This window comes from Amphiura filiformis, chromosome 10 (assembly GCF_039555335.1).
Source record: "Amphiura filiformis chromosome 10, Afil_fr2py, whole genome shotgun sequence".
NCBI lineage: Eukaryota > Metazoa > Echinodermata > Ophiuroidea > Amphilepidida > Amphiuridae > Amphiura > Amphiura filiformis.
Window position 1 is genome coordinate 65,714,932 of NC_092637.1, and position 14,641 is coordinate 65,729,572.

The 14,641-nt window shown below is 36.7% G+C and overlaps 1 protein-coding gene across 1 annotated transcript; it reads left to right on the forward strand.

Moving 5' to 3' along the window:
- The first annotated feature begins 637 nt into the window (after positions 1 to 637).
- On the forward strand, positions 638 to 2,191 carry LOC140162049 (uncharacterized). Its single transcript, XM_072185340.1, has 2 exons — positions 638 to 1,911; positions 2,176 to 2,191. The coding sequence occupies exons 1-2, from the start codon at positions 638 to 640 to the stop codon at positions 2,189 to 2,191; spliced, it is 1,290 nt and encodes a 429-aa protein (XP_072041441.1).
- Positions 2,192 to 14,641: the final 12,450 nt, after the last annotated feature.

Consider the following 14,641-nt stretch of genomic DNA (forward strand, 5'->3'; position numbering starts at 1 on the left):
GTTCTTGTTTCACGCCATATGTTGAATGCACTAAGAAATAGAAATAGAGTTCATGTTTCCTTATTCCTTAAATTTATGACAGAAATGTTGAATATATTCTTGACAGTGTAAACATATATAGCAAGATACCAATAACACTAATATTACAAGTGAAATATATTTCACCAGTTACCATGGTAACAAGTAATGTTTACAAAACATCCAAATTATTTGGCCATACAACGTGTTATGTAGTTATTTAAAAATTCTAACAGGCCATTTATAACAAACTTTGTATCACATGATAAATATGGAAACAAGTCAAGTAAAAATGTGTATGCCGACTAATAATTTTGGGTGCTAATGTTTCCATAGCAACCATATGAGACAGACTTATGATTATCAGGAAACATTCCAAGGAATTCAAAACAGTTTGTCAATTTCAGTAGGTTCATTGTAACTTAGTTCCTTGCGTTATATTACTGAAAATAAAATAGTGAACATTCTCAGTCATCCAGTCGTTAAAATCACAAAGTTTTGAATTAAATCAAATACTGGAACTTACATTTTTTGCAACTTGCTACGTTGCGTCTGAAACCATCAGACTTCATCAGGCAACTGACCCGCTGGGCTGGTCATGTGACACTTTGAGACGGCTATGGCTGTAAGGCCCATTGTGAGTAGCATCGGATCTGTAACGTATAATCTCGCAAAGTACGCGGCTAAAATCTTAGGCCCCCTTGTTGGACAATCTCCGCACCACATCAAAAACACTCAAGAGTTTGTTAACCGAATTAAGGATATCACTTTAAGCGAAGGCGAAACAATAACATCGTATGACGTTACCGCTTTGTTCATATGTATTCCACCAGACTTTGCGCTGAAAGTTGTAAAGGAGTGTTTGAACAATGATACCACCTTGAGTGAACGGACAAACCTGAATGTTGATCAAATCGTGGAACTCGTAAGCATCTGTTTGAATACTACCTATTTCTCATACCAAGGCAAATTTTACAAACAACAACATGGAGTTGCGATGGGATCCCCCGTTAGCCCGATAGTTGTTAACCTGTGTATGGAAAGTTTCGAGCAGCAAGCCTTGCAATCATACCCGGGTGTTAAGCCTAGACTCTGGTTACGTTTTGTCGATGATACCTTCGTGAGCATTGAGCGCACCGAATTAGAAGGTTTCTTTCAACACATCAATAAACTAGACGACAACATCAAATTTACTCAGGAAAGTTGTAAAGACGACACGCTAGCTTTCTTAGACTGCCTGATTAGTGTGAAGAACGATGGTTCGCTAACTTCAAATGTTTACAGAAAACCCACGCACACTGATCATTACTTACAATTTGGATCACATCACCCATTGATACACAAGTTGGGAGTAATAAGAACTTTACAATACAGAGCTGATACCATCATAAGCGAGAACGAACTTATCCCAGAGGAGAAAGACCACATCAAAGAATCGCTGAAGAACTGCGGTTATCCGAACTGGGCTTTTCTAAAAGCCAACAAGAGCAGGAAAGACCAAAAACAGCCTGATGGTGGTGGTCAACCCAACAATGCTCGCGTCACAATCCCATATATAGCTGGACTGTCAGAACGTGTAAAGAAACACCTCAAAGCTTTTGGGATTTCCTCGTCGTTTAAGCCAAATAACACCCTTCGTGGCAAGCTCGTTCAAGTAAAGGACAAACAATCAAAAGAAAAACGCTCAAACTTAGTGTATGGATTAGTGTGCGGTGACGCTGACTGTTCTGCTGCCTATGTTGGCGAAACAAAACAAGCCTTGAAAGCTAGACTCAATCAACATAGGAGGCCCAGTTCAAACGAGGCCCAGAACTCCGCCGTGTACCTTCACCTTAAAGACACTGGTCATAATATTGACACCGAGGACGCAGTGATTCTCGATAAGGAGGAACAGTGGCATAGGAGAGGCATCAAGGAAGCCATCTGGGAGAGAGTAGAGCAGCCGTCACTTAACAAGAAAGGGGGACTGAGACACAACTTATCTCACGCATGGACCGGGCCATCAAGACGATCCCTAGCCGTCTCAAAGTGTCACATGACCAGCCCAGCGGGTCAGTTGCCTGATGAAGTCTGATGGTTTCAGACGCAACGTAGCAAGTTGCAAAAAATGTAAGTTCCAGTATTTGATTTAATTCAAAACTTTATAACTGAAAATAGAAAACAAAGGAAATGATGACTTGGGGTAATAGAAGATTGAAATTTTAATATTACATTAATATTGTCACTTGTGCACTTGACAAATGTACAATGTAATTGGAAACCAAAATGACAGAACTTGCACAATTGACAGGTATTTACTGAAAATTGAAATGTTAAAACTTGACAAGCAAAATAAAATATTAAAATTTTAAGAAACGTTGTACACTTGACAAATAAAATAAAAATGTTAAAACTATATTACACTTGTGCACTTGAAAAGTAAAATCAAAATGTTGAAATCATATTTCTTGTACACTTGACAAGTAAAATCAAAATATTAAAATCATGACACTTGTACACTTGACAAGTAAAATCAAAATATTAAAATCATATCCCTTGTACACTTGACAAGTAAAATCAAAATATTAAAATCATATCCCTTGTACACTTGACAAGTAAAATCAAAATATTAAAATCATATCCCTTGTACACTTGACAAGTAAAATCAAAATATTAAAATCATATCCCTTGTACACTTGACAAGTAAAATCAAAATATTAAAATCATATCCCTTGTACACTTGACAAGTAAAATCAAAATATTAAAATCATATCCCTGACCCTTGTACACTTGACAAATAAATAAAAATTTTAAAATCATGTCACTTGTACACTTGACAAGTAGAATCAATGTTAAAATCATGTCACTTGTACACTTGGCAAGCAAAAATGTTAATGTCATGTCCCTTGTACACTTGTCAAGTAAAATCACATTGTTAAAATCATGCCATTTGTACGATACACTTGACAAGTAAAATCAAAATGTTAACCACTTAAAAACTTATAAACTAAATAAATAGTGTTTCTAATTGTTAAGAATGACCTTACTGATGGTCAATTAAGTCCAGAGAATCATTGTCAGTAGCCAAACGCTCCCAGAATGCATGTCGGTTGACAGGCATGTAGCGACAAAGCTTTGTTAATATGTCATTCTTCTTGATTTCTGGTACACCACGCTGTTTGGCAAGACGTGGGAAAGGGACAAATTTGCTTCCACGCATGATTTTCTCAGCTGTCTTCTTTTTCAAGAAAGCTCCCGACTGATAATTGTCGTCATCCATTGAGAACTTCCAATGAAGGTCTGAAGATCCTTTCTGGAACTTGACTTCCTACACCTCACACAACAAGGGTTTGTTGGTGAAATTACCACTGCTCACTCCGTTTTCATACACAATGAAGTCGGCTACTTCCATGGGGGCAGCAAGTCCTTTGGCATTGATGACGGCCTGAAAATCTTCAGCATCATATATCTGCTTCTGGCCTTTCATTCCTTTCTCCACCTGGGCATGAAAAGAATCTGCCGACATAAAAGTATGTCCCTTCTCCAAGTATCGAAATACTACCTCATCTGGACCTCCATCTTTATTAACTTCTGCTACCATGGCAGTATATAGAGTCCAGTTCTTGTTCTGTGCGCCACAATTGTCCATGTAAAAAATGAACTTCTTTCTGTCACGCAATTTGGTGTGGTTGATGTATTTCATAAAAGTGCTGGCTACATCCTCAGAGTTGCGGCCAGACATGGCCTCTGTCCATACAACTCCGATCACAGGAACTGTAGAAGACTGCTTTCCACCAAGTGGTGCAAATGTCATGTGGAATTGCACAAGCCTACGGGTAAACACACATGTTTTAACACCAGGCATGCGGGGCAACATGATTATTTTCTGCATGTCCACAGAGCATACAGCTTCATCTGCATCCTTATTTCTTTTTGCATCTGCTTCATACCAGGATCTTGCAACTCCTCCTCGCTCCTTGCGCTTTGCCCAGCCTTTACATACTGTGCATTGGGCGTCATCTTCATTGTGCTCGGCATTCTCTTTGTGGAGATCATGTTCCATACATGTCTCACATTCCTCCTCTCCCAGTTTAGCAAAACTGATGTTCATGGAGTCTAGAACCATTCTGTAACTTTCTTGACAACATACCTTCGGATGTTTTTCATTAAAATCCTCGTACATGTTGCACTGCTTTAACTCAGATGGCAGATATCTGCGAAGAGGTGCATGTTCTCGCCTGTAATGGCTTACAGCAGGGTGGTACGATAAAATATGTGCTCTAATAAGTTCCTTGGCCTCATCACTTAATTTGTGTGCAGGTGCATGCTTTCCTCTTCTATCCTTTGGGGTTGTAATGTCACTTGGTGATGTAGTGCCCATTGTAACTGTAATAACCTTGTCATTTTTGTAGCCCAAGGTACGAAGAAAAAATGTCTTGCATACTATAGCGTCACATCCATCTTCTGTTGGAAGGTTGTATATGCGTGTGATCTTCCTTTTACCTCCGCTGTCCCCTCTTTTGTTTAATCTTGCTGGGTCCTGAGTATTTACCTTGGAAAATATCCACGCTCTCCTGGATGAGTATTCTTCTTTCCAAAATTGTTCATGAATGTCACTTCTTCTTTCTTCAGGTATTTTTTCAATACATTTCTTTTGGCAAGAACATGGTGGTAGTAGTGGATACTTCAGCTTGTTTCTCTCCATTTTTTCCTGTGATGACCTTGCTGGTAGAGATGCCAGTGAGGCAGGATTAACCTCATGTGGAGAAGAATCATCTTCTGCAGCGGTGTCGCCATTTGGTGGAGTTGCTAACAAATCAGGATTAACTTCATGTAGAGAAAAATCATCTTCTGCAGCGGTGTCGCCATTTGGTGGAGTTGCTGCAGGTGAGCTAGGATCAACATCAATTTGTGAAGTATTATCTGCTCTGTTGTCTACATTTGTTGTCGGAGAGTCAGGATCAACATCAGCGTGTGAAGTGTCATCTTGGATGTTGCTGTTTGGTGGAGGTTCTAGTAAGCCAGAATTAGTGTCAAGTGGAGAGTCATTTGTAGTATTGTTACTGTTAGATGCACTTCCTGCTGGGGCTTTGGTGCTTTCTTGATTTATATCATCATCTGAATCCATCTCCATAGGAATCTCATCAGCTTCTGCAGGATTTTGATTATTACTGGAAAAAAAAAAGAAAGAAAAAAAAAAGCTTTGGTCAGAACCTCGCTGTATAACTGTTATTTGCTTTATGTCCATATAATTATTGCAATAAAAACATGTTTTTGCACATCCTTTATATTATGGCCATAGGTGTACAAATGTATGTACATGTAGATACTCCTCCACGCACAAACACTTTCTCACTCCTCTTCTGACAACACCATTTTCTTAAATTGTCTAGTTTTTCTCACAAAGTCATTGTTAAACACGAACAACACTAAGTTATGTTTGAAATAATAATATTTCCAATTTGATTTTCTTTGTCACACAATTTTGAAATCCAATCCAATTCATAGAAGATTTAAGACTTTTTTAAATTTTGTTGATCAAGTATCTACCATGTCAAACCAGAATCTACATACATGTAGATTGTAGGCCTACATTAAGAAATAAAAAAAGAGTACCCGGTACTTCAAGATACTCTTGCGTTGCTTTTATTTTTGTGTGCAAGTTAAAATAACTTGTTTAGATTTATGGTATGCTAATAAACTTCTCATTATATATTAGCCTAGTTATTTTAAACATAATAATTTGTAAAAAAATTGTAGACTTACCACGTCAAGTCCTGTGAAAGATGATGTGATGAGTCTGGCAACGGTTCCATTGTTGGCATGTTTTCTTTACCCGAAAACAGTCTGCGTCTGTTTAAAAACAAAATCACACAATAAAACCCATTTGTATTCAAATAGATTCCACTTTCTAAAATATTATGGACTAAAATCATTGAAGGTCCTGCCCAATCCAGAATTTATTTGTCATGTTAAGGTGCGTAATGGTAACCAGCACATATTACGCGTTGTGCCGTTGAACGCGTATACACGTTTATCGCGTAATACTCGCATTGGGAGTGATCGAGGCTTGGTTGATACTTGAACTAAAAATGTAGAACTGGACTGTTAAAATTACAATATTGCTATTCGTCAAATTTATAATTTTCTTTTCAGTTTGTTGTTTGTTTAGGAAAAAGCTAGATCTAGATTAAGATATTTATTAAAATGTTCTTTACCTCGGCATATCAGGTTTTATGCAATGTCGTCGAACTTTCAAAGTTGAACTTTTGGCAGGTGGTTTGGGATAGTCTTGCTCACATTGGTTTTCCGTCTCTGCTTCAGTTTGTGCAGGACATTGCTCCTCATCTCCATTGTCACCGGTGTTGGCATTTTTTATGGTACCACTTCACATGAAAAAGATGGAAAAATAAATACATTATTTCATGTTTATTTTATAGACCTACATCCGGGCATGACAAAGTCAAGATAGTAAGAACAAAACCTGTAGGCACTAATGATTTTAATAAGTTAAAACTACAATTACAATTCTTTGGCTTAGTCTAATACTTTTAACTTTTAAATCTTTTTTATTTAAAAAAAACTTTTGATAATACTTAATTCAAATTAAAAACCATAGGGTATATAATTTTAGAATAAGACTGATGATCATGATCATGAAATTAGTATTTAATACTTTACTGTACTCTATCTGTTATAAATTAAAATTGCATGTAAAACATTGAACAAAGTGCATTCATCATTTACTTTAAAAACAAACCATACATGTTAAAATATAAATAAGTAATAAGAGCTCAAACATTTTCAGTTAATGAAATTTATTCCGATACACATTGTGCATGATCAATCAAATTCACCTTTTACTTCGGCAATTCATTGAGATAAGATATTTAAGATTAATCCAGTATGCATTTGACTATGTAGAATTTAGAAATGAAATATCATTTATAAATAAAATAAATAAACTTGTACTCACGATATCAAGAGTGACTTGAAAATATTTCTGAAGGAAACACCCCCTTGCTCTGCCATCCTTTGCAGTGGACTTGTAAACAATTCAAAATAGAGTTTGCATCAGAAAATAGATGCAAAAGAAACCAAATATATAAAATATGAAATATTAATAATACTATATCCCAACTCTGCTTCCTTCTGTGGTGGTTTTTTGTGTGCAGATGAGTAACCTGCTTCCTCTTTTCAAGCACTTAGAATGCAAGTAAGTGTGCAAAACCAATCACCCATGTCCTTGTCAGACTCATTGATTGGCTGGCTGAAGTGGGTGTGTCTCCTTGTCCCATGCTCCATTTTGTGGTGGTTTTATCTGTGGAAAGTGGACATGCTTCCTTTTTGATATGCTAATTACTTTCTAATTAGGCCATTGTGGAAGTTCTATCCAAGTTTACATTGTGTAACATGTCTATGCCAACCATTTAAGCTAAAAAAGTCACTTTTGAAAAAAGTGTCCCATACTTCCTTTTGTCATGGGGGGCAGCATATTATTAAAACAATGTGGATGATTATGAGTTAAATGATATTTGGAGGCTAAGGAATGGTGATAAAAAAAAAAAGATTCACCTGGACACAAAAATCTCCTCCAGTTAAATGCACACTTGACTATTGGTTTATTCCTAATGCTATTGAGCACACAGTGAGAAAAATTGATATCATATCTGCACCTAGATCAGACCATTTAGCTGTATTTTTAACTATTTGTCACAATGATATTGTGAAACGTAATGGTTATTGGAAACTGAACAATACATGGTTACAAAATGCTGATTACGACCATGGCATTAAAAAGTTATTGATGAATTTTTTGTTGAGTATGGTGATGTATTGTCCCCTAAACATTTCTGGGACTTATGTAAAACTAAAATCCGGTGTTTTACAATTGATTTTGCAAAAGGCTCACAAAAGCAGAGGATGAGTGCGCTAAAGCAAATTGAATGTAAACTACAAAAGCTTTATGAAAATTGCATCAATCGATCAGACGGATGATGAGAACCTGAAATTGCAGTATAATGCTTGTAAACTGGAGTATGAAGTTATGTACAGTCATTTTATGAAAGGGTTACAAATAAGATCTAAAGAGAAATGATTGAAGAAGGTGAGAAATGTACTAAATATTTTCTGACTTTGGAGATAAAAAATGCTTCTAAGAAGTCAATCAACAAACTTAAGTGTAGTAATGGTGTGATGACAACTGATCAATCTGTTATTTTAAATGAAGAGGTTGTCTATTTTTCTGATTTGTTTAAGGGAGGTGTAATGAGCGTGAACCTGGTTTGGATGCAGAGGGAGTGTGCCTGTAACAGACACAGCCACCAGAAAAGGACCAGCTCAGATCGCGCGCCAAATAAGTTTGCAGTCCAGAAATTTCATTTTTTCTCAGCCTTGCAAAAAAATAGGCAGAGGCGGAATCGAACCGGGACCTCGGTGTTGTAAAACCTACTGCGTTACCACTGAGCCAACTGACAATCAGCTATGAGAAGTTTGATAGTAATCCTTGATATTGCTGAATAGAATAAATCAATACTGATAGGTCTATTTATCTAATGTACGATGCTATTCAAATTGGCCTATAAACTAGGAATATAATGTGAAATGACTATCAATCTATCAATCAATCAAGTTGTCAATAATAAACCGACGTAGGCCTATCATGGAATATTACTAACTAGGCCTACTAACTAATATACCAAACAAATAAAATAAATAAATAAGTCAGTAAATAAATAAATAGGCATAGGCCTAAATAAATAAATAAATACATAATGCAGAATGCAGTTAGTATTTTAGTTGCAAAATTCCAAACATTCTATTCACACATTCTATTATAATTTTCTGCTATACACGCAAAGGACCTGTGCCTTTAATATGTCCGCGCCTAATCAATAATGAGTCTTTCACCATGCTCACACACCATGTTAAACTATTGTATCCCTGCAAGTATTAATCTACTGACCAAGTCCTAACAATGAAATGGATGCTATAACGTACCCAATCAAGCGAACATATCAAGGTCATATCAGGGCGTTATACAAAAGAATGGTCAAAGGTCAACGTTTCCAAAGAAGTATAGTAATAGATGTAGACACAAGCTTTCGTGCGGGAAACATAAACACATAGTCGTCAGTCGTGGGGTTTTTATGAGATTTGATACGGCGCTGAAGTCTATTGGCTGTCCCAAAATCAGTACCAGACCCGGTTTCCAGACGGCAATGTGTGTGTTGTTACAAGGAATGCAAACTCATTTTATCAATGAGTGAACCACATAGAGGAATACGACATCTATCGTGAGCCAATCTGCATTCTGTTGCCTGCAAAAGCCGACGATCAGGTAAAAATTCTAAAAGCAGCGTGACTAGATATTTGCGTTAATTTCATGATACGTGTAAAACGCATTGAAAACGCCAAATTGCAGTCATAAAATATATAATATTAGTAAATCACCCAATCGAATGTTGACGTAGGTATGTGGAAAAGAACTGCAATAACAATAACAAACTATGTGCCCAAAGAGTTGTCTTTGGCATGTCGCTTTTTTTGAAATATCACCAAAATATCAAATTTTGGAAAAACGCCCCAAAATTTAAAACAAACACGAACCTTCCAAAATAAATATATATTAGCACTCGGCGGCCCAGTCACTACCTGCCGCTGTGATTTGGGGTAACTCATTGCTTCCCCTCTCCAGATACCGGTACTTCAAGGTCGCTCATACCCCAGCCCTTAAAAGCAAAGTTGATGTGTCTGAAATAGAATTGGATGAGTTTTTTCGAGATACAATTTTTCTACTCTGACTAATGAACAGAGTGAAAGCTGTGAGGGTATCTTGACAGCAGAAGAATGTGTAGGCGCGCTCAATTCTATGGCAAAAAATAAAAGCCCTGGCTATGATGGTCTCACGGTAGAGTTCTACGTCAGCTACCAACAGGAAGCAACAGACGTCTAAGGTCAAAGCTGGTCATTCAATTTGAGAAAGTGCTGTGATACAGCACGAAACGTCATTGAGGTATGTTAACATCGCCTATTTTACTGGATTTGTTTTAGAACAATGTAAATAATTTTCAATGGACAATCCTGATGAATCTATTTGCGGAAACTCTTTCATGATTGACTTTTCACCCTTTTTTAAAACTTGGCCCCATTTATGAAAGTTTCTTAGATGTATATACAAAGTCATCTATACTTGAAGACCTGAGCGCAAGAAGACCGTAAGTCCACTTGGCCCCTCAACATGTATACACTAAAGTTGCGCATAGTTTCATATAGTTTGGTAATGTTTTATACATGTTCAGGGGCCAAAACAAATCTTTCACAACCTTTCATGATGTTTTCACCCTGGAACATGTATTAAACATTATAAAACCCTAAGAAACTATACGTAACCTTAGTGTATACATGTTGAGGGGCCAAGTGGACGCAAGATGTTAGTGTCCCTAAGTGTAATGGACCAAATTGCTCTGTTAATGAGGGTGATGCAACTTGCCGATGTTTTATATGTGAAAAAGAATTTCACCTAACATGTATAGGCCTCTCAAGGAGGCCATCTAAAACCAGCAATTGGTGTTGCAAAGGCTGCTCCTATCTTCCTGCTGTCATCAGAAAACTATGTCACACTCTAAATGCTCTAACGTCGACACATGATCTCTTGCAGTCTGAACAAAACAAACTTAAAAAGTCACATGAAGCCATACAGAAACAAAATGAACAACTCCGTAGTGAGCTAGAGGCCTTAAAACGTCACCGTGTTTCAAACACCGCCGACGAACTTGCTTCCAATAATACTGATCAGGTTGCTCATGATGACAAGGCTTCACCAGAACCGTCCGCCTGCTTCATGGTTGGAGACTCAATACTCAGAGACTTCAAGGACAGTTCTTTTGAAAATACTCATGTGAAGCCAATCAGTGGAGCTACTGTGTCAGATATTTTCAAGGAACTAGATGGCCGTTCAGATCTTAACACGTATGGCGATATCCTCATCCATGCAGGAACCAACGATATTTCCAAGAACAATTGATGAGAGTTTATCCTCAATGGAAGCCATAATAACATTGATTATGGTAAAAGCTCCGACAGCAAAAATCTATATTTCTGCTGTTTGTCCACGCACAAAAGGCCAAGTTCAGCATTAAGTGGAGACGCTTAATGAGGCGTTCAAGGATCTTTCAACACGCTTGGATTGTAATTTCATCGACTCTGGACTCCACATGACATACAGGAATGGCAGCGTTGATGAGTCACAATTTGTCGACGGGCTTCATCTTAGTGAGCGCGGACTTGATACGCTATCAAACTTTTTCGCCGATGCTGTCGAAGGTCTGATAAAATCTGATGGACAATGGCGCCATGTATCAAATAAAAAAACAAATACGAAATCGAAGAAACGTGTTTTATTACAAAACAACCCAGATGCGGAATCCTGCACTAAATCGCGTAGTTCTCAAGATCATCAAGAGTCACACAGACAATATACAGAACAAACCGCAGAAAATATTCTCATAGAAATAAACATTACTCGCCAACGCACAACTCACATACGCGTGGAAAACATGATGCGAATCGGGATTCACGACACACCGGCACTCATTCGCAGCGTCGTGACGCGTCAAGTTATGCGGGTTGTTTTAACTGTGGCCTCAAAAACCATAATCAAAACACGTGTAGATTCAACAAACGTGTACGCTGCCACGCATGTGACCGCCTAGGACACAAGGAACGTTATTGTCAAAATAAGGTTTGAAAAGTAGGCCACGATAAGTGTGCCGACAAGATAATTTCTGATAATGACACACAAAATGTTACGAATGGTTATGATGATAATATACGAGGGGGTATCAAAAAGTTTTAGAAATCGCCCAGAAGTGAAAGAGCTATATCAATGAAATTTTGTCAGTGCAATTACTGGTCCTTATGTACACTATGGTCCAAAAATGGTATCATAGGTATGTTTACTTTGAGGCATGCATACGTATAACCATACATACGTATTATGTGTTTTGGTTTAAGAAGGAGCAAAAACATTGTTAAAATCCTCATCGTCAAATGATATTATCCGCTTTATGTACAGATAAGGGCATATAGAATCTATGCAAAACGACGTCACTCAAGACAGCGTCATCATTGAAATAAAATTCTCCATAAGGTACCACGGGGCAATTCGCATGATAATTCAATGAAACAGAGGATAGTAATGAATGGTTGTGAAATCAATCTAAAGACCTGTCTCTCTGCTATCTTAAACTATCTTAGAACTGTCCTCAAACATGGCTGCCATTTTGTTAATTTTTTGCCAATTGTTATACCGTTTCGGTTGGTATTGCATACACTCGGTCATTTCAAATGTTTAGTTTTAGTTTTGGTTTTGGTTTTTTTTTGTCACGTGGTTTCCTATTATTAGGCATGTCACAGTGGCTGCACAATACTTCTGCCACACTGTGCATGCAAGCATAACAGTAAATTGAAAAGCGCGCGCATGAAAGTTGTTCGATTTTGGCAAACATCCATGCCGAAAAATTAATTTCCTCATATGTGCTATTTATCACAATTGTTTGAATTTTTGATATATGGTGTGTGAAACCTTTCTGTGACTACCATCGGGTTTTTAAAAAATAAATATTGCTTCGTTTAAGAGCTACTACCTATTTTTATGGATTGTTGAAGATCCTCATAAATCAATAAATATAGGCCTTTTGAAAAATCAAGATCTACCACCATTTAGCTGAAATACTAATCTTTCTAAGCATGTAAATTATTTCCGTCGACAACGAATGGCACACTTGAGGAAAACGATTTGAAATAAAACATTTTTTAAGTGAGTTTAAAGGGAGTAATATTCCAAACCACAATAGCTCTAAGCCATTGTGTGTGTCCAAGGCCACACCATTTTTGTATACGCGGTATAATACAGGGGCTGTTCCGTTTACCGTTTCTCTTCCCATGTTAATCCAGATATTAAAATGTTAATTTAAAGTCTCATTGCAAATGAATTTTTTATTTTACTTTTCGGATTTGGCTTTGAGCAATGGTGACACATACCATATTTACAGAAAAAATAAAAATTCTATTCCAGACACCGTCAAAATGCCAAAGTTTGTTTTTTTGTATTATATTAAAGTAATTAACTGCAGATTCTTTACTTAACATCATAACAGGTTCATACTTGACAAATTCATGATGAATGAAAAGACTTTCATTAAACATCGAAAAAAACCAAAATTACTCATGCCTAATTTACATAATAATATCATGAATACATAATTAGCTGTAATAAGCTAATTTGCATAATTGATTACTTTTTGTGTATTTTTTGTTATCAATTGAAAGAACTTTGTATACATATGTTTGTGAAAAAACCGCACCCTGATATCATGTACGGTTTTCTTTTGGCATCAATTTTGCATATTAATTAGCTGAACTTAGTCATTTTTTCAACTTTTATTTGTCTGCAGATTGGCCGGAATTGCTAAAATAGTATATTTGGTTAATTTATTATAATTATTCAATGATAGATTTTTAATTTTGTTTTCTTTGACGAAGTTAAAAAGATAGGCAATTAACCTGTGATACTTAAATTAACGTTGCTTTTTCAAGCAAGTGTCCAAATAAACCTTCAAAATCTCGAAATGTGCCAATTTTGTCATTATAGCAATTTGTGGCAGATTTTCATTCCATTTATGAGCATCTTAAAATTGACACTACGTCACAATGCATTGACCGATTTCAATTCGGTTTTTTGATTTTTGATGCTTTAATAAAGGTCATTCATGTAGAAACATTAAATAACATGTTTCTGCTGCCCTTATTTTTGAGGTGATATACCTACTATTATCCTGCCGAACCACTTGACTCACAAGATATCGAATTCTTTGTTTCTACCTTTTGTTAAAAACTGAACATTTGTATCATGTAGGTTCGGTTTTCGTTTCAGTTTCTTATAAGTGGTGGTAAGAAGAAAATTATTTGGTTTAATTAGTTGATCTAAGTATACAAAAGAAATGTTAAAATTTCTCCATGCATCGTTTATGTTTCATAAAAACAAACAGAGCCCCATCCCACCCCGTCCTTCAATATACACGCATGATTTCGAGGCCTAGAACTCGGAGTGTAATATGCCACCTTCGACAGAGAGCATCAACTGTCGTCCGCGGGGATATATTTCTGATATCAATCATGATAATAATTATGTTAGCAAAATAGGCTATTGCATACTTCTGGTTATATACCCTAAGCTAAGGCCCCTTTTTACGTTTTGAAAGGTGTTCTGAGAAAAAGAAATTGCACATTATATATACGGTTTCGTAACACACAGTAGCAACCCAATTGATTAACTATATTACATTACTATTATATCACTACAAACTGCAGCAACATGCAACATTTGTAATTTACACTAATTGTATCTAAAAGCACGGGCGTTATGTTGATGATGCCATTTTCGACTTCAAGTTTCGGGGTACTGAGCAACTCCTTTTTTCATCGAAACAAAATATGCTCGCACACACCCTAAGTTAAGTACCTTTATGCCGCCACACCTTCATCGTTGTGCACTTGCTCATTATATACACCAGGCAAAAAATCAGTACCGATCCGATAATCAGTTCAGCCCAAGCTAGGAATGCTTGCAAAATTTCCATGA

What these genes read in the sequence shown, in the direction of transcription:
- LOC140162049 (XM_072185340.1), top strand. Translation starts at nt 638, where the DNA reads ATGGCTGTAAGGCCCATTGTGAGTAGCATCGGATCTGTAACGTATAAT.